General features: G+C 59.0%; 2 protein-coding genes across 5 annotated transcripts; both read right to left on the bottom strand.

The window, feature by feature from the left end:
• Positions 1-62: 62 nt before the first annotated feature.
• DPP7 (dipeptidyl peptidase 7) lies at positions 63-4,280 on the bottom strand. 4 transcript variants are annotated; one of them, XM_082470612.1, is made up of 13 exons: positions 4,086-4,257; positions 3,902-4,015; positions 3,677-3,816; positions 3,431-3,594; positions 3,069-3,204; positions 2,908-2,989; positions 2,646-2,812; positions 2,398-2,458; positions 1,835-1,983; positions 1,167-1,323; positions 940-1,004; positions 540-610; positions 63-415 (listed from the first exon to the last, which is right to left on the bottom strand). In XM_082470612.1, the coding sequence occupies exons 1-13, from the start codon at positions 4,165-4,167 to the stop codon at positions 136-138; spliced, it is 1,668 nt and encodes a 555-aa protein (XP_082326738.1). In that variant the 5' UTR covers positions 4,168-4,257; the 3' UTR covers positions 63-135. The 4 variants fall into 4 exon arrangements, with proteins under 4 accessions (XP_082326738.1, XP_082326739.1, XP_082326740.1 ...); XM_082470613.1 differs by having other exon boundaries at positions 1,835-1,953; positions 4,086-4,248; XM_082470615.1 differs by lacking the exon at positions 940-1,004 and having other exon boundaries at positions 291-415; positions 4,086-4,267.
• Positions 4,281-6,078: 1,798 nt separating this feature from the next.
• Positions 6,079-21,695, bottom strand: LOC309664327 (endoplasmic reticulum mannosyl-oligosaccharide 1,2-alpha-mannosidase-like; the record flags this gene model as incomplete). Its single annotated transcript, XM_082469507.1, is given in 14 exon segments — positions 6,079-11,648; positions 12,409-12,540; positions 12,625-12,822; positions 13,303-13,423; positions 14,178-14,344; positions 14,346-14,368; positions 15,762-15,871; positions 16,154-16,308; positions 17,973-18,088; positions 18,779-18,887; positions 20,797-20,954; positions 21,072-21,188; positions 21,283-21,477; positions 21,581-21,695. Coding segments are annotated over 14 exon segments (1,920 nt in total). The 3' UTR covers positions 6,079-11,444.
• Between the last annotated feature and the right edge of the window lie 599 nt (positions 21,696-22,294).

Below are 22,294 nucleotides of genomic sequence, written 5' to 3'. Positions count from 1 at the left end.
TGGTGGTGGGGACTGGCCAGCCGCAGGCAAGGCCGGCATCCCCCGTCACCCAAGACACAGACGGGAACTGAGGACTACTTTATTTATCAGCGGAGTTTAGAAGGTGGTGTAAGCATGTTCACTGCGTCCAGGGCCTCAAGACAGGACAGGACATGGGACAGGACACCAGTGTCTGTCCGGCCTCTCCCTCGGGCAAGGCCCTGCCCACCCTGGCCGAGCTCCGGGTTCAGGAGGTTGGGCCGGGGCTCCTCCCCGCTGACACGCCTCAGGCTCCCAGCAAGTCCTCTCTGGGCCCCCGTGCTGTGCCAGCCGCAGCCGTCGCTCATGCCTGGCTGCCTCGACCCACTTGCCGATGAGGGTGGCCTCTAGCCTGCGCGCCTCCACGACAGATGCGGGGTCTTCGGGGTGGGACGCTCTGAGGAGCGGGCGTGGGGGGGACTCAGCAGGGCTGGCAGGCCCCGGGCCTCACACCACCCTAGCCCACGTCCACCCATCGGCCCAGGCCAGGTGTTGCACGCCCTCCCCAGGCGGGACTGCACCTGAGGTCCAGGTGATGCGCTGCCCCGTGGATGGTGATGGCGAGGACTGACGTGCTCAGGTTGCTCTGAATCTGGGTCATTGAAGGAGCCTCCGTGTCAGGGCTGCAGACTGGGCTCTGGGCCTCAGCCTCGCAGCACAACCTGCTGGGAGGCTGCATGTCCCAGCTTGTGGGGTGCAGTTAAAGCAGTAGTTTGAGGTGACTGCACAGACCTGAACCGTCCCATTAGAAATGAAAGGTGAAGATTAATGAGCCAAAAGTCAGGTCGCCGTAAGAAGTCAGGAATAGAACCAACAAAGGGAGAGGAGGGAACAATGAAGACTGGAACAAAAATCAAGGAGGTACAGAGCCAAGAGCGCTGGGACCCACACAGGGGCAGGGACTTCCTGGCCGTGACTCACCCCTCCCCCTGCCCAGGGGTCCAGGTCACCGTTGGAGAAGATGATGTTGCTGGCAGCTGTGAGGTCTGAAAAGGACAGAGCAAGCAGTGGTGGGGACGGGGTGGGGCCCCCCAAATTTGTGACCCAGGGGCTGGATCAAACTCCAGCTATATCCAGGGAGTGTGGGAAACAGAGGCAGCTCAGTGCAGGGGGAAGGATGCCGCCCCCACCCCTGCCTTGAGCCTCACCGCCTCCCCCAAAGCTGGTCTGCAGCCAGTCCTGCCGGGGCCACACGCCCCACGTGTCCAGACAGTACTGCTGGCGCAGGGCTTCAGTGAAGGGCAGGTCAGGGAAGATGTCCGACACGTTGTTGCTGGAAAACGTCAGGTTGATCTCAGTGCAGGCCTGCGGGACACCCGCACCACCATCAGGCCAGGGGGCCAGGACACCACGTGTAGCACCCCATACCTGGCAGTCCCAGGCCCCCAGCTCCCCCATACCTGGCAGTCCCAGGCGCCCAGCTCCCCCATACCTGGCAGTCCCAGGCCCCCAGCTCCCCCATACCTGGCAGTCCCAGGCGCCCAGCTCCCCCATACCTGGCAGTCCCAGGCCCCCAGCTCCCCCATACCTGGCAGTCCCAGGCGCCCAGCTCCCCCATACCTGGCAGTCCCAGGCCCCCAGCTCCCCCATACCTGGCAGTCCCAGGCCCCCAGCTCCCCCATACCTGGCAGTCCCAGGCCCCCAGCTCCCCCATACCTGGCAGTCCCAGGCGCCCAGCTCCCCCATACCTGGCAGTCCCAGGCCCCCAGCTCCCCCATACCTGGCAGTCCCAGGCCCCCAGCTCCCCCATACCTGGCAGTCCCAGGCCCCCAGCTCCCCCATACCTGGCAGTCCCAGGCCCCCAGCTCCTCCATACCTGGTAGTCCCAGGCCTTGGCATCAGGGCCCAAGCCGCAGCCTGTGGGGTCGGCACAGACCTGGTACTGCAGGTAGATGTCATAGCAGGGCTCCGTGCCCGAGGAGTTGTACACCAGGCCTGAGGGAGAGGGGTGCTGGGGCTGGGTGCCTGGACACCCACCCTGCCCCCTTAGACGGGTCCAGCAGGTTTCAGGGGTTCTGGGGTGCTATGAGCCCAGTGAGGAGTGGAGTGGCTGGGGTCTGTACTGTCAGCTCCTGTCCTGGCTGCTGAGGGCAGCTGGCCAGCCCACCTTGCTGTTCCCCCTCCCAGCAGGGTGGGCTGAGGTGGGGTGTGCTGCCCTTTGCACTGGGGACCTCCCAGATGGCCCTTGGGTCCGCGCTCTCCAGGCTGGGCCACAATGGGGATGGCCACCTCCTGCCCCAGGGGCCAAGTGGAGGCTTCTGTGCTCCCCGCCCCCATACGGCCCTCACTGCTGCCCGCCCGCTCCTCAGCCCACCTGCTCCCATGCCAACACTGGGCCCCTCACGCTCGACACCAGCCCAGGCAGGTGAGCAGACGCACCGGCCAACGATCGGAGCCCCTTGATCCTCTGGCTCTCACTCAGCAGCCGGTCGCAGCCAACCTGTGGGTGCCAGCAGAGCCCCTCAGCCGGCCACCCCCCTCGAGACCTTCCCTAGTCCCAGGTCCCAGAGTGGGTGCAAGGTCCTGGGGCTGGCCAGCTCTGACCACCCCAGGGCAGCCGGGCCCTTCCCTGTCCACAGGGACACTGCCCTCCCCGGGTTCCCGCCAGCCAGGGGTGGGCGCCTCGCCTTGACGGGGTTGGCAGGAAGGTGTCCCACGAAGTCGACAGGGTACGGGTAGTCCATCATGGCCAGCAGGGTGAAGGCATTCCGGGCAAACCCGAAGAGTTGGGTCAGGTCCCCTGGGCCAGAGAGTGGCCAGCAGGTGCCGAACTCCTGGCTGACCACGTCATAGGCTGCCAGGAGGAGCGGGACAAGGGCCTTTGGAGTCTTCAGGCACACGTGGGGGAGGGGGAATGGGGGGCAGGGAGGCAGGGGGCGGCCTCCTCACCTCCCTGTAGGAACAAGTCCTTGATCTGCCGGAAGGCGTCCCGCACGGCCTGGGCACACTCGGGACTCTGGCCCTCAAAGTCCTGGAGGAAAGAAAGGTGTGGCTGCACCCGCCGCCTAGCCTGCCTGGGGGAAGGGTCGGGGGCCGGAGGCTTCACTTACCGCCGAGACGTCCCGGAAGAACTGGTAGGGGTCACCGAGGCCTGCCACCGCGACGACAGGTGCGCTGGCCGCCAGTGCCCCCGCCACGAGGTGGGGGTACTTTATCCTCATGTAGGCGCTGAGCATCCCCCCATAGCTGGGCAGGGGCGCAGGGTTAGCTGCGTGGCTCCGCACGCCACCCCTGCAGCACCCCGCCCCCGCCGGCCCCGGTGCGCCTCCGCGACGACACCTGCCTCCTCTCTCCTTTCTCAGAGACCCCACCCCATGCCCCCAAAGGACCCCAAATTTCTAAGACCCAAAGAAATTCTGGCCGGGGCCAGGCTTGCATTTGTTCCGGGAGAGAAAAAAAGACAAGGACGCACCTCCCGCCAAAGGCGATGGCGGGGGCGTCCCGGGCCCCAAGTTCCTGCCGAAGCGCCCGGAGCAGCCCCGCGTAGTCGGCCAGGGCCTGCTCCACCGTCAGCAGCTCTGTGTACCCGCGGCACCTGGACCGCTCACCGAACGGGAGAGACTTTCCGTAGTACCGCTGTGGGCAGGCGAACAGGGGTCACTGACCCCGCGCCCCGGTCTGGCTCCCACTCCCACCCCCAGCCCCAGCCGGTACCCACGTGCTCGGCAAAGACGACCAGGGCCCCCTGCTGCGCCGCCAGCTCCAGGATGAACCCTGAGTTGTTGGCAAAGGACCACACGTCCCCCTCGTTGCCCGTGTAGAAGAATATTGGCCCCTCGCCCCTCTTCCAGAACTTCTCTGTCGGGTGGAGGCGAGGGGGCGGGTGAGGCGTGGGGTGCCCGTCCTCATCCGACAGCAGGAACTGTCCCCAGGGCGACCTCACCTGACAGCAGGAACCGCTGGCGGAAGGTCTTGTTCCCAAACCTCTCGAAGTTGAAATGGTCCAGGAGCTGCTCGAAGTAGGCCTCCTGAAAGTCAGGGTCCGTGGCTCTGTGGGCTGGAGGGCACAGCGTTCAGCGGGGCGGACCTGGGGGCGCCGGGTGGGGGGCCCGCGGGCCGGCACTCACCCCCGGCCTCCAGGCTGCGCAGCTGCAGGGCCAGCAGCAGGGCCAGGGCCCAGGGCAGCGCCGGCTGGGGCGGGAAGCTCATGTTCACTTCGCCCGCCAGCTTCGGGTCAGGTGGGCGGGGTCACGTGACCAGCAGGAAGCCCTCACGTGACGGCCTGGGCGGGGCTGTGAGCAGCTCCGCCCGCTCCCCCGGCGGCCAGCTTCCGGGTCCTCAAGCTTCCGGCACTCGTGTGTCACCGTGAAGACGGTCGCTATGGGGGCACAGGAAGTGGGCTGAGGGCTCGAGGGCCTGGTGCTGGGGCGGGGGACGTGCCTGCCCAGTCACCCGTCCTCTAGCGGCCACTGCTGAGGGCTGGGCGCCGTGCCACACACGCACCGGGCGGGAAGTGACTGCCCCCCTGCCCAGCCCACTGCTGGCCACACGGCGTTGTCCTGGTCGGGCCCCCCAGCGGGCAGGCCCAGGGGAGGGGCACTCTCAAGGGCAGGGCTGGGGAAGGCCGTCTCCTGAGCAGCTGCTCAGAACGACCCCTGAGAGGGAGGGAGCCTTAGGAGGATGGTGGTGGGGGCTCCGTCGAAGAGGGTCGGCCGCCCTGAAAAAAGAACCTGTTCTGTCCGAGCAACAGTGAGGGCCCGTGTGGCTGGGCAGGGGGCGGGCGAGCGGGGGCCTCGGAGCCCCGGCAGGAGATTGGGCAGCTCGTGGGGGTGGAGAAGGCTAGGAGGCCAAGCCTGGGATCTGGGACCCTCTCCCCTCCCGCTCAGGCCAGCCCCCTCACTGGCTCCGCAGTACCCAGAGGATAGAAGGGCCACCTCTCCCCCGGTGCCAGTCCAGGGCCTGGTGAGGGGCCAGACAGGCCAAGCTGGGCGGCCCGCTCAGCACAGGTGGGGCCGTGGGCAGTGAGCCAGGCCCAGAGCAGGTGGGGAAGGCGGCCCCGCCCCGGGCAGCAGCGGGAAGGGGAGCCACCCATTCCCACTCCCAAGACTGTCCCCGGCCAGCTCGACCCCCAGGCTCTGCCCAGGCCTGGACTGTCTGGTGCTGGGACGGCCCAGGCTGGGCTGGAGTCCTGGGCTCTGGCCACAGCCAGGAAACCAGGAAACCGGGCCACCTGGCCCTTTGGCTTCCCCTCACAGTCCCAGGACTGTTGCTGTGGCAGTCAGCATGGTGACAATGACTGTCCATCACGTGACACCACCCTATGGGTGTAGTCACCCTGAGGTCACCCAGTGCCACACCACAATCATCCCACAGTCCCTGTCCCCATCCCTATGTCCCTGTGTCCCCATCCCCATGTCCTCGTGTCCCTCATGTCTCCGTGTCCCCATGTCCCCACCTCCCTGTGTCCCCGTCCCCATGTCCCTATCCCTGTGTCCCTGTGTTCCTCACATTCCCGTGTCCCAGTGTTCCCATGTCCCTATGTCCCCGTCCCTGTGGCACCATCCCTGTGACTCCATGTCCCCCACGGCCCCGTGTCCCCATCCCTGTGTGCCCACCCCCGTGCCCCCGTCCTTGTGTCCCCATGCCCCCTTTTCCCCATCCCTGTGTCCCAGTTTCCCCATCCTCATGTCTCTGTGTGCCCAGGTTCCCGTGTTCCCGTGTCCCTGTTCCTGGGTCCCCATCCCCGCACCTAGGGATGCCTGTCCTGTGTTGAGAGAGCTACACTTGAAGGCCCCCCACGGCCTCTTCAGGGTGGGGGCCAGGACAAGACACAAGGACTCACAGCCCCTTCCCCTGGATGGCAGCCCCTCCCCAGGCTGCTCCCACTTGCATCTCTTCCTCTATCAGCTCAGGGGCCTGATCCCAACACCCCCACCACAGACCCACCATGTTCCCCCCTCCCAACCCTCTAGGCAGCTCCTCCATGCCTGGGGTGGTACTGAAAAGGCCCAGAGAGGTGCATTCTGATTCCCTCTGAGACTGTCCTGCCACACCTGGTGACCCTGAACACTCGGGTATGTCTGGGGGTCCAGGGCCCTTCCCCCAACTGCCCGGGGCCACTGACTTTGGGGACAAAGCTGGGGCCTGATTCCCCCTCCACAGCTCACAGATTTGGGGAGCCAGGCCCAGTCCCTCATCACAACCTACTCTGCCCTTTTCAGACCTCAAAGCTGCCAGGAACCAAGGGTGGGGAGGGGGGATGGATGGGAGGTACCAAAGTAGGTCCCAGGGCTCTCAGCTCTGGCCCATGCAGCACCTGCAGTTATGGCCATATTCGTGTGTGTGTGTGTGTGTGTGTGTGTGTGTTATACACTTTCAACCATGTTTAAATGCATTGGCTTTTTTTTCCCCCCAAACACAAATATTCTTTTACTTACTTACTTACTTATTTATTTATTTGGCTGTGCTGGGTCTTAGTTGCAGCCTATGGGATCTTTAGTTGCGGCATGCGGGATCTAGTTCTCTGACTAGGGATAGTACCTGGGCCCCCTGCATTGGGAGCGCAGGGTCTTAACCACTGGACCACTAGGGAAAGTCACTAAATGCATTGGCTTTAATGCATCATCATTATTTCTAAAACTAGTTCATTTTCCCAAACAGAAACCATTCACTCATTAAACAACAACTCCCAATTCCCCCTCCCCCAGCCGGGGGTGACCTCTATTGTCCGGTCTCTATGAATTTGCCTATTCTAGATACCTCATGTAAGCGGAATCATACAGAATTTGTCTTTTTGCGTCTGGCTTATTTCACCGAGCATAACGTCTTCCAGGCTTATCTGTGTCACAGCCTGTGTCAGGATTTCCTTCCTTTTTGAAGGTAAATAACATTTCACTGTATGGATGGACCACATTATGCATATCCAGTCATCCATCAGGGGACACCTGGGTTGTTTCCAACTCTTGACTGTTGTTTAAAATGCTGCTGTGAACCTGGGTATACAAATATCTCTTCAAGACCTTGCTTTCAATTTTGGGGGGGTATACCCAGAAGTGGGATTGCAGGATCATATGGTAATTCTATGTTTCATTTTTGAGGAACCTCCGTACTGTTTTCCACAGCATCTGCATCATTTTACATTTCAACCAGCAGTGCACAAAGGTTCCGATTTCTCCACATCCTCGCCAGCACTTGTTTTCTGTTTAATAGTAGCATCCCATGAGCGTGAGTGGTCTCTCATTGAGATTTTGATTTGCATTTTCCTGATTAGTGACATTGAGTATCTTTTCATGTACTTACTGAACATTTACAAATCTTCTTTGGAGAAATGTCTTGAATGGGCAAGGGGTGTCCCCAAGCAGGTCCCAGTGCTCTCAGCTCTGACCCACGCGGCACCTGCAGTTATGCCCACATTCGTGTGTGTGTGTGTGTGTTAAATTACACATAACATATAATGTACCCTTTTGACATTATAAAAGTTGTTTTCATTCTTCATTTTGTTGAGTTTTAGTTTTTTGTTAATTTGGGTTTTTGTTTTTGAGGTTTTGTTGTTTGTTGTTGAGTTTCAAGAGTTTTTGTTTTTGTTGTTGAGTTGTAGAAGTTTTAAAAAGTATATTCTGGTTATTAAACCCTTATCAGATTTGTAGTTTGAAAATATTTTCTCCCATTCTGTGGGTTGCCTTTGTACTCTTGATAGTGTCCTTTGGTGCACAAAAATTTTTACTTTGATGATGTCCAACATGTGTCTTTTGTTGCTTGTGCTTTTGGAGTTTTATCTAAGAATCCATTGTCAAACCCAAGGTTATGAAGATTAACCTGTATGTTTTTTTATAGGGGTTTTGTGGTTTTAGCTCTTATATTTAGGTCATTGATTCATTTTGAGTTAACTTTTTGTATATGGTGTGAGGTAGGGGTCCAACTTCATGTGGAAATCTAATTTTCTCAGAATCATTTGCTGAAGGCAAATTATTTCCCCCATTAGATAGACTTACTACCCTTGCAAAAATCAATTGGCCATAGATATATGAGTTTATTTCTAGAGCCTTACTTGTGTTCCATTGGTCTATATGTCTATCCTTATGACAACACCACACTGTTTTGAACACTGTGCGTAGGAAGTTTTGAAATTGGGAAATGTGCGTCATCTAACGTTGTTCTTTTCCAAGATTATTTTGGCTATTCAGGGCCCCCCTTGCAATTCCATATGAATTTGAGGATTGACATTTTAATTTCTGCAAAAGAAAAAAAGAAAAAAGAAACACTGTTGCAATTTTGATAGGGATTGCATTGAACCTGTACATCACTTTGGGTAGTACTGACATCTTACAATTAAGTCTTCCTGGGACTTTCCTGGTGGTCCAGTGGTTAGGACTCGGTGCTTTCACTGCTGGGGCTGTAGTTCAATCCCTGGTCAGGGAACTAAGATCATATAAGCCGCGTGGTGCAGCCAAAAAAATAAAAAATCTTTCTACCCATGAACAAAGGACATCTTTCCACTTATTTAGGTTTTCTTTATGTCAACAATATTTTATGGTTTTCAGTGTACAATTAAATCACCCCCTTGGTTAAATTTATTTCTAATTATTTTATTATTTTAGATGCTATTTTAAATGGAATTGCTTTCTTAATTTCTTTTTGAATTGTTCATTGCAGGTGCGTAGAAACATAACTGATTTTGTTTGTTGATCTAGTACCCTGCAACTTTCCTGAATTTATTATCTCTAGTAGCTTTCTTGTGGATTTTTTTGTGTATATCTTCTAGATATTTCCTTTGCTTACCAGGGAGATTGCACTTAACATCCTAAATTTATAACAGCGTACTTCAGGTGGACAACTTCACTCAATCACATAAACTATGCTTCTAAACAGTTCCATCTGCTTTATGTTGTCATTGCAAATTACATGTTTGTACACTGTGTGCACAACTACATGAATTTGTAATTATTGTTTATGCATTTGTCTTCCAAATCATGTAGTAAATAAAAAGTGGAGTCATAACCAAAAATACAGTAATACTGGTTTTTATACGTGCCCATGGTTTTGCCTTTACCACAGATCTTTATTTCTCCCTATGGCTTTGAGGTACTAATGTCCTTCCATTTAAACCTGAAGGACTGCCTTGAGCATTTCTCGTAGGCCAGGTCTGGTGGCAACAAACTCCCTCAGCTATTGTTTATCTGGGAATGCCTTAAATTCTCCCACATTTTTGAAGGTCAGTTTTGCTGGATATAGAATTCTTGGTTGACAGTTTTTCCCCCATCACTTTATTTTTAAAATTTATTTATTTTATTTACTTTTGGCCGCGTTGGGTCTTCGTTGCTGCGCGCGGGCTTTCTCTAGTTGCGGCAAGCGGGAGCTACTCTTCGTTGCGGTCCGCAGGCTTCTCTTGTTGTGGAGCAGGGCTCTAGGCGCACAGGCTTAGGTGCTCCGCGGCATGTGGGATTCTCCCAGAGCAGGGCTTGAACCCGTGTCCCTTGCGCTGGCATGCAGATTCTTAACCACTGCACCACCAGGGAAGTCCCCCCACCACTTTAAATATACCACTGCCTTCTGGTCTCTATGGTTTTCTGATGAGAAAGTATCTGTTAATCTTACTGAAGACTGCTTGTACATAACAAGGCATTTCATGCTATTTTCAAGATTTTCTCTTTGTCGTTCAACAATTTGATTATTAAAGTGTCTTGGTGTGAGTCTCTATGACTTGATCCTTGGAGTTCATTGAACTTCTTGGAGTTGTAGGTTTATATGTTTCATCAAATTTGGTAAGTTTTTAACAATAGTTTTTCAAATATTCATTTTGCCCTTCCCTCTCTTCGAGACTACTATAATGGACACGTGGGGCCCACTTAGGATGGGATCCCAGAGGTCCCTTGGTCTCTGTTCACTGCTCTTCATTCTATTCTCTTTCTGCTCGTCACACTAGTTTCAATAATCCTACCCCAACTTCACTTTCTTTCTCTTCCCTGCTCAAACCTGCTATTGAACCCTCTAATGAATTTTTCATTTTAATGTACTTTTCAGTATGAGACTTGGCTTGCTTTTAATAGTTTCTCCTTATTGATATTCTCATTTTGTTCATACATTATTTTTTGGATTTCCTTTACTTCCATGTGCATATTTTCCTTGAGCTCTTTTAGCATTTTTAAGACAATTCTCTTAAAGTCTTTTTTTAAATAATTCTGATGTCTGAAGTTCTTCAGGGATGGTTTCTATCAACTAATTTTGTTCCTTTGAGTGGACCATACTTTCCTGCTTTAAAAATTTTCCTTGTGATTTTGTTGTTGCTGTTGTTGAAAGCTGGCTGTGATGGTTCTGATTCTGTGTGTGTGTGTGTGGATGTCTCTGTTGGGGGAATGAGAGCATGGCGCTGCCGACTCTGCCATGCGGCTGACAACCTACCCTCTTCTTTGGCTTCACTGATCTTTTCCATTACACCTAAGTTCTGTATTTCATTAACTTTTGTTCCCATCATCAATTGCTACACCCCTTTGCTGTTAGTTTTTGGGGTAAGCTAAGATGGCAACTACTTATTCCCAAAACACAATATGTACCTGACATGATACCAGAAAAGTTGCAGGTGTAATAAACTCAAGGACTGAGGACAGCAGGATTGTCCTGGGTGGAAACATGACTATCAGTGGATGGAATGTGGAGGTGGGACCCAGAAAACTGGGGTCTCTCAATCTACACCCAGATGTTTCACAGTAACAGAGATCTGCTTACCCACAGGGGAAACCTCACAGTTAGAGCAAACGTGCTTCTATCCCGACTGAAAAGTCCATCAATCAGAGCTGGCCTGGGAGCCGGTGAACTTGCCCGCCCAGCCCCGCCCAGCCCCTGCAAGGGCAAGGGGAGATTCCCTGAGTCCAACGTGTAAACACCAACGCCAGCCAGGGGCCCGGATCCCCATGAGGTCACGGATGCCCCCTGAGAGCCCAGGTTGGGGCGTGTTCACAGGTTGTGAGGCCCCGAGGCTGAGCTGTACCCAGGCTGTCCCCGCAGCACCTGTCTCTGATCTCATCATGGGCTCTGGGGACCCAGTGTGGCCCAGGGTGACCAGAGGGCCCAGGACCCCTAGAAAGCCCTGCACGGCCAGCAGGAGGGCATTTAGGTATCAGGAATGTAGTCACGATTTGATTTTCTCAGGAAGAAGAAAGAGGCTCCCCGGGTGGACGGGACCTCCCTGAATCACAGCGCTGATTTATTCCTACTTGTTCCTAACGGTGCCCCGATGAGAACCAGGCAAGGAGCCCAGAACCAGTGGCAGAGCACCAGAAGCCCAGCGGCCACCCCAAGCAGCTGTGAGGCCCCGAAACGTCCTGGCCCAGTTGCCGCTGGCCTCTGTCATCAGCCCGGCCTGGAGCACGTCCAGCCGGCTGGGTGGACACCACACAGCCAAGGTCAGGGCCAGGGTCTTGCCGACAGGCACCCTCGATGACAGGACTCATCAGTCCCCCGGGCAGCACCCACTCGGGAGCCGTCCCGCCCTAGGAGGGGGCCCAGATGGGCAGGGGGTGAGCCTCCGTGTTGAACACGTAAGTGTCCAAGCTGAGCAGGTCTGGGTCGTCGGAGAAGAGCAGATACAGGTACTTGAGCGTCTCCCCCAGAAAGAAGCTCTCCATCTTGTCCCTGGGCTGGGGACTGCGGGGGTCCTGGACGTTGCTGATGGAAGAATAGCCGCCGGAGGGGACCTGCACGAGAGCCGAGGCCACAGCGTCACGATGCAGGCTCAGCCCTTTCAAGGGCTGCAGGCTAGAGGCACCCTCCCGAGACCCTGCCCCACCGCAGCACACACGGCCCCCCAGGGAAGGGCCTGGGGCGGTGAGGACCCCAAGGCCACAAGGGGACTGGCCGCCCTGGAGGTCAGCCGTGGTTCCTCCAGGGACCCCCTGGGCGATGCCAGCAGCCTGCAAGTGACCAGCTGGAAAGTGCGACCTCCAAAACCTGTACAGGTCTTGCAAAAGCGCTGAGGTCACCCGAGGGGTGTACAACCCAGCACCTCACGTGCCACAGGGCAAAGATCAAGTCTCCGCTCTGCTGGGGTGGGCAGTGGGCCCTGGGCAGGGCGGGACCTTCTCTGAGCCATGGCCCCGGCTGTACGATGGGCGGCTGGGCCTGAGCACAGCGGGGGTGGTGGTGGTCACGGCACCCGTCCCGGGGAGCAGCGGCCCAGAAGTCACCTCTGGGTGGGAAAGTGCTGCCCAGGCCACACAGACAACCCAGGAGGGACACGCTCTGTGCACCTCGGGCCACGGCAGGGACCCTCCCCACACAGGCTGGCCCCCCCGAGACAGGAAGGAGGGATGCCCTGGCCCCCTGGTCATATACACCTCGAGGGCAGTGCTGGGCAGCTGGGCCCTCGCGGCCAGGGTGGGGCCTCCCCCATCCAGCCACTTGGCAGGTGACGGTGAGGAGCTGGGGACGAGGACCAGGCGGCGGGCGGGCACTCACCCTCGTGTACGTGTTGAAGCTTCGCAGGAGCTCCCAGCCCCAGTCCTGGTACTTGCGGTCGCCCGTGAGGCGGGACAGGTAGAACAAGCTCTCCACCGTCTCGGGCCGCAGCAGGTTGTGTCTGTCGGCCGCCTGGGGAGGAACGCAGGCTCAGGATTAGCCCTGCCACGCCCCTGCCCTGGCGCCGCCGGGCCCCAAGGCCCCAGCATGGCTCACCTTGACCTGCACATCCTTACGGGACTTCTGGGGGTGCAGGTTGAAGTGCACGATCTCGGGGCTCAGCCCCGTCTCCATCTGACGGTTCATCTGGTAGCAGGTGTCCATGAGCGCCCGGGCCAGCTCCATGTGGTCGGCAGGCAGGCCGTGGTGGGCGCCCAGAGCTAGCGTCCCTGGCAGGAAGCACACCAGGTGGTCCTGGAATCAGAGGGTCACCTCACCACCGTGGACCTGCGGCCTCACGGGTTCCACACGGGTCCAGCGTTATCAGGCCTCCCATGTTCCCAGGAGCCAACAGGCCTGAGTGCCAGCAGGGCTCCAACAGGGGACTGAACTGCAGGCCACACACCGGGGGCCCCACGCGCACAGGGCAGAAGCTGCTAGAAGGACCGCCACCTCCCGGGGAGCACATGCTGACCCGGGTCTCCCTCACCTCCTGCCCCAGACGGCCGACGGAGCACCAGCTGCAGGAGGACAGGGGGAGGGGAGCTGGGGGCGGGGCTCCCCTGAGCATGGAAGGCAGGGCTCCCCGAGCATGGAAGGCGGGGCTTGGAGCAGGGGAGGGGCCCCGGCACCACACAGACCTCAGCTCCCCCTGTCACGAGCCATCAGATGTCAAGGACAAAGGGTGGAGCCCCAAGACCCCACTAGGCCGCGTCAGACCACGCTCGTGCTCACCATCTTGGCGCTGAAGCGGCCGTGGGCGAGTTCCCCCACAAAGGTCAGCTTGCCGGGTTCAGATCTGTGCAGCAGGTGCTTTTTGATTCCCTCCACGGCTTCGAGGTAGTCTTCCAGCAGCCTGTGCAGACCAGCGGGGCCCGTGTGCTCGGGCCAGGCGGGCGCACAGCCCCCGTGTTCCGGGAAAGGGCACGACCCTGAGCTCCCGTCCCCATTCTCGCGGCTGCCCTGCCTGGGGTGGCGCCCCGCCAGTCTCCGCGTGGAGGCCCGTGCCAGCCCCGTGGGCTTCTGCCCCCGCCCCTCACCAGGGCCCGTGCCTCCCCACCAGCCCCAAGGGGCCACCAGAGACCAGTCTCTGCTGAGCCCCTGGCCCCAACGCGCCCACCCCGGTTCTCTGAACCAGCCCGCGGGCTCCCCAGTTGGTGACACCCTCGTCTCACCCGTGGGTGATGGCCTGGAGCTGCCCCTGCCCCTGATTCTGGGTCACTGTCACCCCTGGCCTGAGACTTGAGGCGATCCCAGCACCCTCGTGAGGGTTCATCTCTATTTTCCAAGCTGGACGAGGAGCTAGCGCCGCTCCCCGGGAAAGCGTGCGTTTTCAGGGTCAGGGCACTGAGCTCGAGGAGGCCCAGGCGGCCCTGGCCACCGGCTGCGGGAGCGGACGGGCAGAGGGGCGGCCACAGGACCAAGGAAGACCCCGGCTGTCCGGCACTGGCGAGCCGTGGACGCCAGCGGCCGGCCGGGCCCTGGCTCTGCACACAGGCTGTGAGGAGACACCAGCCCCACGGAGGGGCCCGGCCCTGGCTGGCGTGGCTGCCTGTTCCCCCCACCCCAAGAGCTGGGGCCCGCCCCGAGGGCAGAGAAACGGGCCTCACTGTGTCTCCTTCTTTCCCCCCTGGATCCACTGCTTCAGCAGGTACTCGTAGTAGCTGTCGGCCCTGGCGCCCAGGGTGAACACGCCCAGGTGGGTGAAGAGCCCGCTGTTGGTGTTGATGAACATGTGCACCAGCCCATCCTTCTTCCCACGCAGGGAGTGCACGCGCCTGGTCACCTCCTCCACGGCTTCCTGGGGCAGAGGAGGGCAGGGCAGTGAGCAGGGCGGGCTGCGCTCCTTGGACGCTGCCGCCCCGACGGGCCCGACCACAGGCTGAACCCGCCCTCGCCACGGTTCTCAGCCCCCTCCTGGGGACAGTGTCTGAAGGCCACAGCTGTGGCCCTGGACCACCTGCCCAGGATGGCTGTGTGCTCCCGCTTCCTGCAGGGGAGCCAGGCACATCTGCTTCTGAGCCCGGGGTTGCTGCTGATGGTAACAGCTGCCCCCAGGTCCTCAGCCACCTAGAGAAACTCCTATACACTCCTCACGACCCAACCATCCTGGGCTCCCCTGAGCTCACCTGTCCGGCCCGGGCGGCACATGTGTCTGTGTCCCCACAGCTCGGTGCACATTTTCTCAAAGCCCTCAGGACCCAACACACACACTCGTGTCAATGCATACACTTCCTTGGGGTGAGCTGCTTGATTCCTCTTTGGTCTCTTGCAACTGCCAAGACACGGCAACATGGGTGCCTGGCAAGTGACTCTTACGAGCCAGGGGCTCGTTTCAGGCAGAACCGCCCTCGTGTGCCGGAACCTCACGTGAACGGTGCGTGTCCCCTTCCGTCGCTGACGCGCGCTCGCTGTCCTAGGGCGGCGCCTCAGAGGCCGCAGCTCAGCACAGCGACTGGAATTCAACAGAATGCAGCCCACGCCCCACCTGCTCAGGTGCCGTCTGTTCTCTCTGCTCAGATGGCAGCGTCCCCGGAACATTCAAGGGAGGCACTTGGGCACCAAAGAAGGCTTTGGTGAACAGAATTCACAACCAGAGGCGGCTTCCCGCCACACGCCGGGGGACCACGCGCACACACGGGGCGACCGCGCAGGGGAACACGTGTGTCCACGGCTTCAGCACACGTCCCGTCAGTGTCGACACCCACGGCTCTGCCGTCCATTTCTAACCCCACACGGTCGCCCCGTGTCCCCACTCCGGGCTCTCTTGGCTTCCCTGGGGGCTCCAGCACCGAGAGCAGAGGGTCCCGGCGGCGACCCAGACTCAGTTCTCCTGTCCGTGGAATGGGAACAGGACAGACTGGCCCCTCAAGGGGCGACATGAGGACCGCAGCCCCGAGGCCCCTGGCTGCCCGGACACAGGCGGGAAACGAGCCTCCCGCACACACGTTCCTGTGCGGCTGCAGCGCCAGACACGGGACGACAGCTGCCAAGGAGCCCCACGTCCTCAACAGAGCTCCAAGGGGTGCCTGACCCCGAGACCCACGCGTCCCTGCACCTGGGTGTCCAAGGCTGAGCAGCGCTCGGAGGGACGGCAGGAGCCCCCCGCCGCCCCGCCGCTCCTGTGCGTGTCCACACGCCCCCTCCCTCAGAGTGCCCGGGGCAGGCCCGAGAGGGCGCAGGCGGGACCTCACCTGGACTGTTCCTCGTCCTGAGGGCCTGCGGGGAAGGCCTGGCGGGGGCCTCTGCCTTTCTCAGAGGCAGCTGGGTGCCCTGCTCCGGTTCGGGCCCTGTGCCCCTCCGGCTGGAGAGGGAGGAGGGAGGCGCTCAGACCCCGGGCAGAGGTGCTGACGCCCCGAGGTCGAGGTCGAGGTCACAGCCGAGCTGGGCTCAGACTCGGCCTCCACGCGGGGGACCCTGCCCCGCCCTCCCACCCCCCACGGGGCACACGCTGTCTGCGAGGAACAGGAACGAGAAGGCCATTACGCGTCAGGCTGGTTCTCGTTGTCGTTCAGGGAAAGAAACACCACAGAGACCCCGACGGCCTCTGCGCCCCCATTCAGCCCGCCTCGGCTGCTGCCGGTACCTGACGCGGCTTCCCTGCGCCTCGTCTTCCCGGGGAGCCTGGCCCACCGCCTCTGCCCTCCTCTGGGCCTCTTCCTGCCTCCTGTCCTTGGCGTCTCCATCGGGGGCTCTAATCTGCAGGTTGGGGGGTCCCCGTCGGAAATGCCTTGGAGGCTTCTGGGCAGAGACAAGAAGAGACAAGAGTCACTCGTGAAATGATTCCATCGTCCATCTGGGACGCTGCCCCCCGTCTGACGCGGCCCCACGCAGGGAGTGCTGTGGACTCGCGGAGCGGCTGCAATTCCCACAGGAAATTATTTTCATTCTTCCTACGACAGGCAGCTCTGGGAGGAGCCCCTTCCTCGCCAGCTCCTGGCCCTGACCACCCGGATGGAGGCTCTGCCGACGGGCGAGTGTCACCCTGGACAGCGGGTTAAGCCCCTGGCAGGGACGTTTCCGGCTGTCAGACCCTAAGGGTAGCAGGGCCGGCAGGGTGAGAGCCAGCACGGCCCCACGGACGGAGCCGCAGACGGCACTGTCGCAGGCCCGCGCCCGGACTCCCCAGCTCCCTCCTCGGAAGGGTGTGGCAGAGGTGGCCGGTCAGTGACAGAGCGCTGCGGGCAGGGCGGCGCCCCTCCTGGCTCCCAGCCAGCCCTCAACAGTGCGCGTGGCTGGCAACTCCTCCAGGACGTGAGGACGCTGCCTTGTGAATGGAAAAGTCTCTGCTTTTCAGCATCCGTGGAAACCTTGCTGGAGGATCCCGGAAGACATTCTCCTTCCCAGGATTCAAACCCCACCAAGCTGGGCCCCCCGGGTCAAGAGCGCAGGTCTGGCCGAAACAAAGCTGCATCGCTCAAACAGGTCCTGGGGACGAGTGCTGGCGTCTGAGCGGCTTCAGGTGCACAGCGGCCCCAGGACTTGTGCCAGAGGAGACACGGGTGTTCAGCCCCTCACCTCCAGCCCCTCCTAGACACCAGAGACGGGGTCGTGGACGCTGAGGTGTGGGAAGGTGTCTCTCAGTGGGGAATGTGCCGCGTTCTGCTTTCACGGGACTCTGAAGGTCAACAGGCAAAAGAGCAGCCACAGAAGTGGAAGAAAGGATGCTCACGGCTCCAAAGGGAGAAATTCCCTCTTTTACCCACAGACCCTCCAGGAGGACATGGGGAGAACGGCCGCCTGTCTCTCCCCGGGGCAGCCCTGCAGGGGTGTGAGGCCGGCACCTGTCCCAGGATCCTCTCCCTGGGGGGCCCTCGGCGCATATGGACGGACACCCCAACCCGCAGTGGAGGGTGTCCCCAGGTGCAGAGCGCCCCGGGTTCTCCAAGGCCGTGCCCCCTGGAGCCACCGCCCTTTGCAGGGGACTTTCCCTGGCTCTCTGGCTGCCCAGACTGCCCTCTAGTCTCCACGTCCTCCCCCCGTCCCCGGAAGCGCCCCAGGATGAGGCCTCGCCCCTCCCTCCCCCTCTCTGCGTACTCCCAACCCTCTCCCCCAGGCCCCGACTGACGCTCAGGCCCCCAGCAACTCGGTCTGGGCAGGTCCAGAGCAGAGCGCCCGCCTGAGCGTCCCCCGTCAGTAGCTCCCACAGAAAAGGGATGGGTCTCGTTCACACCTACCAAGGATCCGGCACAGCAGATGCGCAAAGATGAAGGACAGAATGGCCCTCCTCCTTTCCCCCGTCTCCTTCATCCAACCAGCCCAGAGTAAGGAGTGTGAGGTTAGAACCTCAAACAAATGGGAAGAAACAGGACCCTTCCCAGTCTGTCTGAAACAGCACGTACTGTTCCGAAGTGCTGCTGGCACGGGCCCGGGTTACAACTCCACGGAGAGTTTATTCAAAGTACCTGAGGGGACGCCCCCGCGAAGGTTTCCGGGTTCTCAGCTGCTCTCCGAGGAGCTGGCAAGACGGGTGGATTTGCGGGTCTCATCTTCGGCCCTTCTGCCGACCTGCTGCCCACGGCTAAACAAGAGAATCTACTTCATCTCAAATTCGTCACAAGGCCTGGAGGACATTCAACGTGCACTCGAGACAGCGTGCACACCGCTATGACGCGGTGGGACCTCCGAAGAGGGCAGTTCAAGCAGTTCCAGAAGGGCCACAGGGAATCACACCTTTTCCAAAGCACCTGGCAGTTTCTGCCCTTATCCCCACCCACGTGCCCGTTACTCTGCCTTTATGTTTTCCGTTTCGGGAAGGGCACAAGGTGGCACACGGGCCATTTACTGGAGCAAACCTACAGCAGCTCTTTAGCTTTCCTCCTCAAAGAAGCCATCCTAGAGCAATTCAGAAGGGACCCTGCACCTCCTCACTGGCACCCTGCCCGGCCCTGCCCAGCCCCCGGTAGCGCGTGCTAGGAAATTCACGCAACGCGTTCAGACTCAGCATTCAGCCTCAGGACCTGAATCTCACTGTGAGACAGAGAGGGTGAGATGCCGGTCCTCACAGCAGACATTTGGGAAACAGTCACACAACCTCAAATCAACAGCCACCTCCCAGCCGGGGCGTGGGAACACTCTAGGCTTCTCTGTATTTCCACTTCCTGCCAATGTGTTGACGTCTACGCCTCCTGCAGCTGCGAGATCGCGCTGCTGCCGCTTAGCCCGCCCTCAGGGACCCCCACGGATCACTGCGGAATCGTGGAGCTGGTACCTTTCCACTCGTCGGCCACACTGATGTAGGACAGGAGGCCGCAGAGCATCAGGAACGCCAGCAGGAAGAGGACCACGTTCCGCTGTAACCTCGACAGCTGCTTCCATTTCTGAGACAGACAGACAAACAGTGACACTGTTTACTGAAAAGAGCACAACTGGAAATCTCTCCCACTGTGACACACTCCGTGGGGACGATGAGGAACTCCGGAGGCCCAGCCTGGGATCTGCTGCTTTTGAACTGGAGGAAGTTGCCTCTCGGCAGGGGCCGCAGGCTGGGACGATACTGCTGCAGACGACACACCGCACGGGCCCGCGATCGAGGAGAATGCAAACCCACGCGGAGACCGTTTCTGGCTCACACGTGGGCAGCGGGGAAAGACCGGCAGCCCGCGTGTGCTGGCTCAGGCTCCGCCGGCCTCGCCTCGGCCCTGCAGCCCGGGACCCCGGGAGCCGCGGGGCCAGCTGCGCTCATGCCTTCCGCCCCTCCATATGTACAAGTTCCTTGGGTGGCATTAAAGAACTCCTGAAAAAAAAAAAATGTCCAACTGAGAATTTCCTGGCATTCCAGTGGTTAGGACTCCACGCTTCCAGTGCAGGGGGCATAGGTTCGAACCCTGGTCGGGGAAGTAAGATCCTGCATGCTGCCTGGTTCGGCCAAAAAAAAAAAAAAAGACCTCCTGAAAGGCAGGTTCACAACAAACTGAAGAGGACAAACTGACTGTGGTAGTTGCCCCGGGATACTCCTGACCCACCAGGCCTTGTAATATGACCACAGTGACCGCAGCAGGCACATTTAGAATTTTTTCTTTTTTTAAAATTTATTTCATTTATTTATTTTTGGCTGCGTTGGGTGTTCGTTGCTGCGCGCGGTCTTTCTCTAGTTGTGGCGAGTGGGGGTTACTCTTCGTTGCGGTGCGCGGGCTTCTCATTGCGGTGGCTTCTCTTGTTGCGGAGCACAGGCTCTAGGCGCGCAGATTTCAGTAGCTGTGGCACGCGGGCTTCAGTAGTTGTGGCTCGCGGGCTCTAGAGCACAGACTCAGTAGTTGTGGCGCACGGGCTTAGTTGCTTCGCGGCATGTGGGATCTTCCCGGACCAGGGCTCGAACCCGTGTCCCCTGCACTGGCAGGCAGATTCTTAACCACTGAGCCACCAGGGAAGCCCCCAGCAGGCACATTTATTGAAGTGAGGTCAAGTTCAATGTTCACAACTTAAGTTCGGCATCAGTGATGTGAAAGAAACTTAAGAACAAGAAGGGACCTGTTGCAGGGTCTGTCTGGGGAAAAGGCATAAGAGTTTTGTTTTTCCTTAATTTTTATGAGACCATGAGAGTTAGAAATTACAGAATGAAGGTAAGGAAGATCATATTTATTGTTTTGGGTTTTTTTTCCCCTCCTTTGGTCTCCTATCAGTAGCTGGACAAAAACCTCCTGATTCTAGGCAGAAGTAAAAGAAAAGCAGCATTTGGGACATACACCCGAATCAGAGGAAGAAGTCCTTATAAAGTTTTAAATGGTGACGGGGGCAAAGTTTATCCAAAGGAAATGGGTTTGAGAAGAAACCTTCTGAATGTCTTAGCTCAAGAGGCCAGCTTGAGGAAGGACAGACGACTGAAGACATGAGAAAGCAGACAGGCAGACAAAGCATTACGTAGCTGATGTCAGTGGCCAGAAAAAAAAATTCCACCTAATGAAAATACAAATCTAATCAGATAACCAAAACCCCACTGAGGGAGTTATTCCTAGAAACCCACACACACACTCAATGCCGAGGATGTCAATGAAATACCAGAGTTCAGTTCAGCGTGAACTTACTTCCCATTCAAGGGCAGGTGGCCCCTCGGACAGTCAGAGGCACAGCGGGTCTCGGATGGGCCCACCGTTACCGAGCCCAGGGTCCCAGTCCAAGGTCCTTGTGCCAAACACAGACCACTGTGGTTAACAAGGTGGGGTCATTACTCCAGGCACCGCGGGGACTTGTGGCGGGGGGGGGCTCGGGAGGAGGATGCCAAGAAGAAACCGTTAGGGGAGCGGAGCTCTGGTCGGGGGTCTGGGGAGGGTCTTGCTCTAGACCGGACGCCGGCGGAGGGTGGCGGCGAGCCTGACTGGGGTCCTGCGCGGTGCCAGAGCGGCCTCTGCGCTCAGCGGGAGTGGGAGCGCCCCGCCTCGTCTCCTCTCCTCACGGTCTCAGATGCCCGTGTCCGAGGCTGGGTCCCGGGCGTCCCGTCCCGGGGAGGCTGTCGCGGCCCGGCTGTCACACGCCAAGACTCGGGCCCGGCGCCGCCGGACGCTCACCCGCCAGCACCAGCATTGCCGCCAGCCGCCGCCGTCCGGGCTCCGGCCCGGGCTCAGAGTCAGCGCCAAGGCGCCCCCAGGCGGGGCGGGCCGCGGACACGTGAATGCGAGCGGGCGCTGGCGGCGTCAGGAGGCCGGGCTCCCGGAGATGCAGAGCGCTCGGCGGGCCTGACGCCCCCACGCGGCTATCGCGCAGCAGTCAACGACCAACCTTCGCGGGCGCAGCGCGCGTGCGCAGAAACGGGACCTGCGGCGCCTGGCGGCGGCGCCCTTCTGCGCATGCGCCGGCCGTTTCCTAGCTGGGCGGTGGCCAAGGCAACAGGAGGAGCTGGCTTCCGGTCGAGCCGGTCTCGCTGGGATCCGCGGCTTTGCGTCCAGTTGCGCCCCGGTCCGGCTCCCCCAGGGCCTGTGAGCGGTGGGGGGTCTGCCACGCCTTCTCGGTTGGCTCTAACCCTGAGCAGGTGTCCCACCGCTCCGCCACGTCGGCGGGGAGCTCCTGTGCCCTGAACCCCAGGTCTCGACCCGGGGGCCTGGAGGGGCTGGGGCCTGGGGGGCCGGGCTCAGCGAGGACGGAGGGCCCGCCGTAGGGTCAGCGGCAGGCGGGCTCTTGGGGTCTTCATCCATTGGACCTGTGAAAAGTAATAAAGGGAACCCTCACTAAACTGCAGTCAGGAGGCCAGAAGGGGGAGCTCTCACACCCTACCGCGCAGCCTTAATTGCAGACCCAACAGGAAGGTTACTACTTACTACCCAGTAGGAGGAAGGAAGATTTTGCCCCCAGCAACAGCCCAGCCAATGAGAGACCATCACAGTGCAGCCAATGAAAAGCCACCACACTTCCAACTCCCAGTTTCTTCCAATGGATTCTTTGTTTAGAACAGCCCCTCGCAACTCCCACTTCTCCTCTATAAAAGAGACTCCTCTGCTTTGTTCTCTGCACGTGCTTGTGCTTCACCTTAGATTGCTTGTTCTGTTTTCCAATTCTTTACTGTTCCTGAATAAACCCATGTTGCTGGTAAAATAATTGGCTGTTATCTTGCTCCAGGTCAACAGTCAATTATGAACTACAACAGAAGAATCATAACAGGGAAGAATCGTCTATCACAGGCCCCAACAGGAAAAGATGTACATTGCATCTTGTACAAGAAATCAACTACCTCAGCAGCTTAGCCAATGAGAAACCATCCTCACCCTGAACTCTCACTTTTTTCCAAAGGGCTTTC

This window comes from Balaenoptera physalus (assembly GCF_965194825.1).
Source record: "Balaenoptera physalus genome assembly, chromosome: 7".
NCBI classification, from domain to species: domain Eukaryota; kingdom Metazoa; phylum Chordata; class Mammalia; order Artiodactyla; family Balaenopteridae; genus Balaenoptera; species Balaenoptera physalus.
The sequence above is the reverse complement of the archived record's forward strand: the minus strand, read 5'-3'. Positions and strand labels throughout refer to the sequence as shown.

Excerpts from the sequence above, each read along its gene's own strand:
- DPP7 (XM_082470612.1), bottom strand. The coding sequence starts at position 4,167 with ATGAGCTTCCCGCCCCAGCCGGCGCTGCCCTGGGCCCTGGCCCTGCTG. Across the intron at positions 4,016-4,085 it reads GCGCAGCCTGGAGGCCGGGG|CCCACAGAGCCACGGACCCT; the intron begins GTGAGTGCCGGC and ends TGTGCCCTCCAG. Across the intron at positions 611-939 it reads ACCCCTGGGCAGGGGGAGGG|ATTCAGAGCAACCTGAGCAC; the intron begins GTGAGTCACGGC and ends TCAATGACCCAG.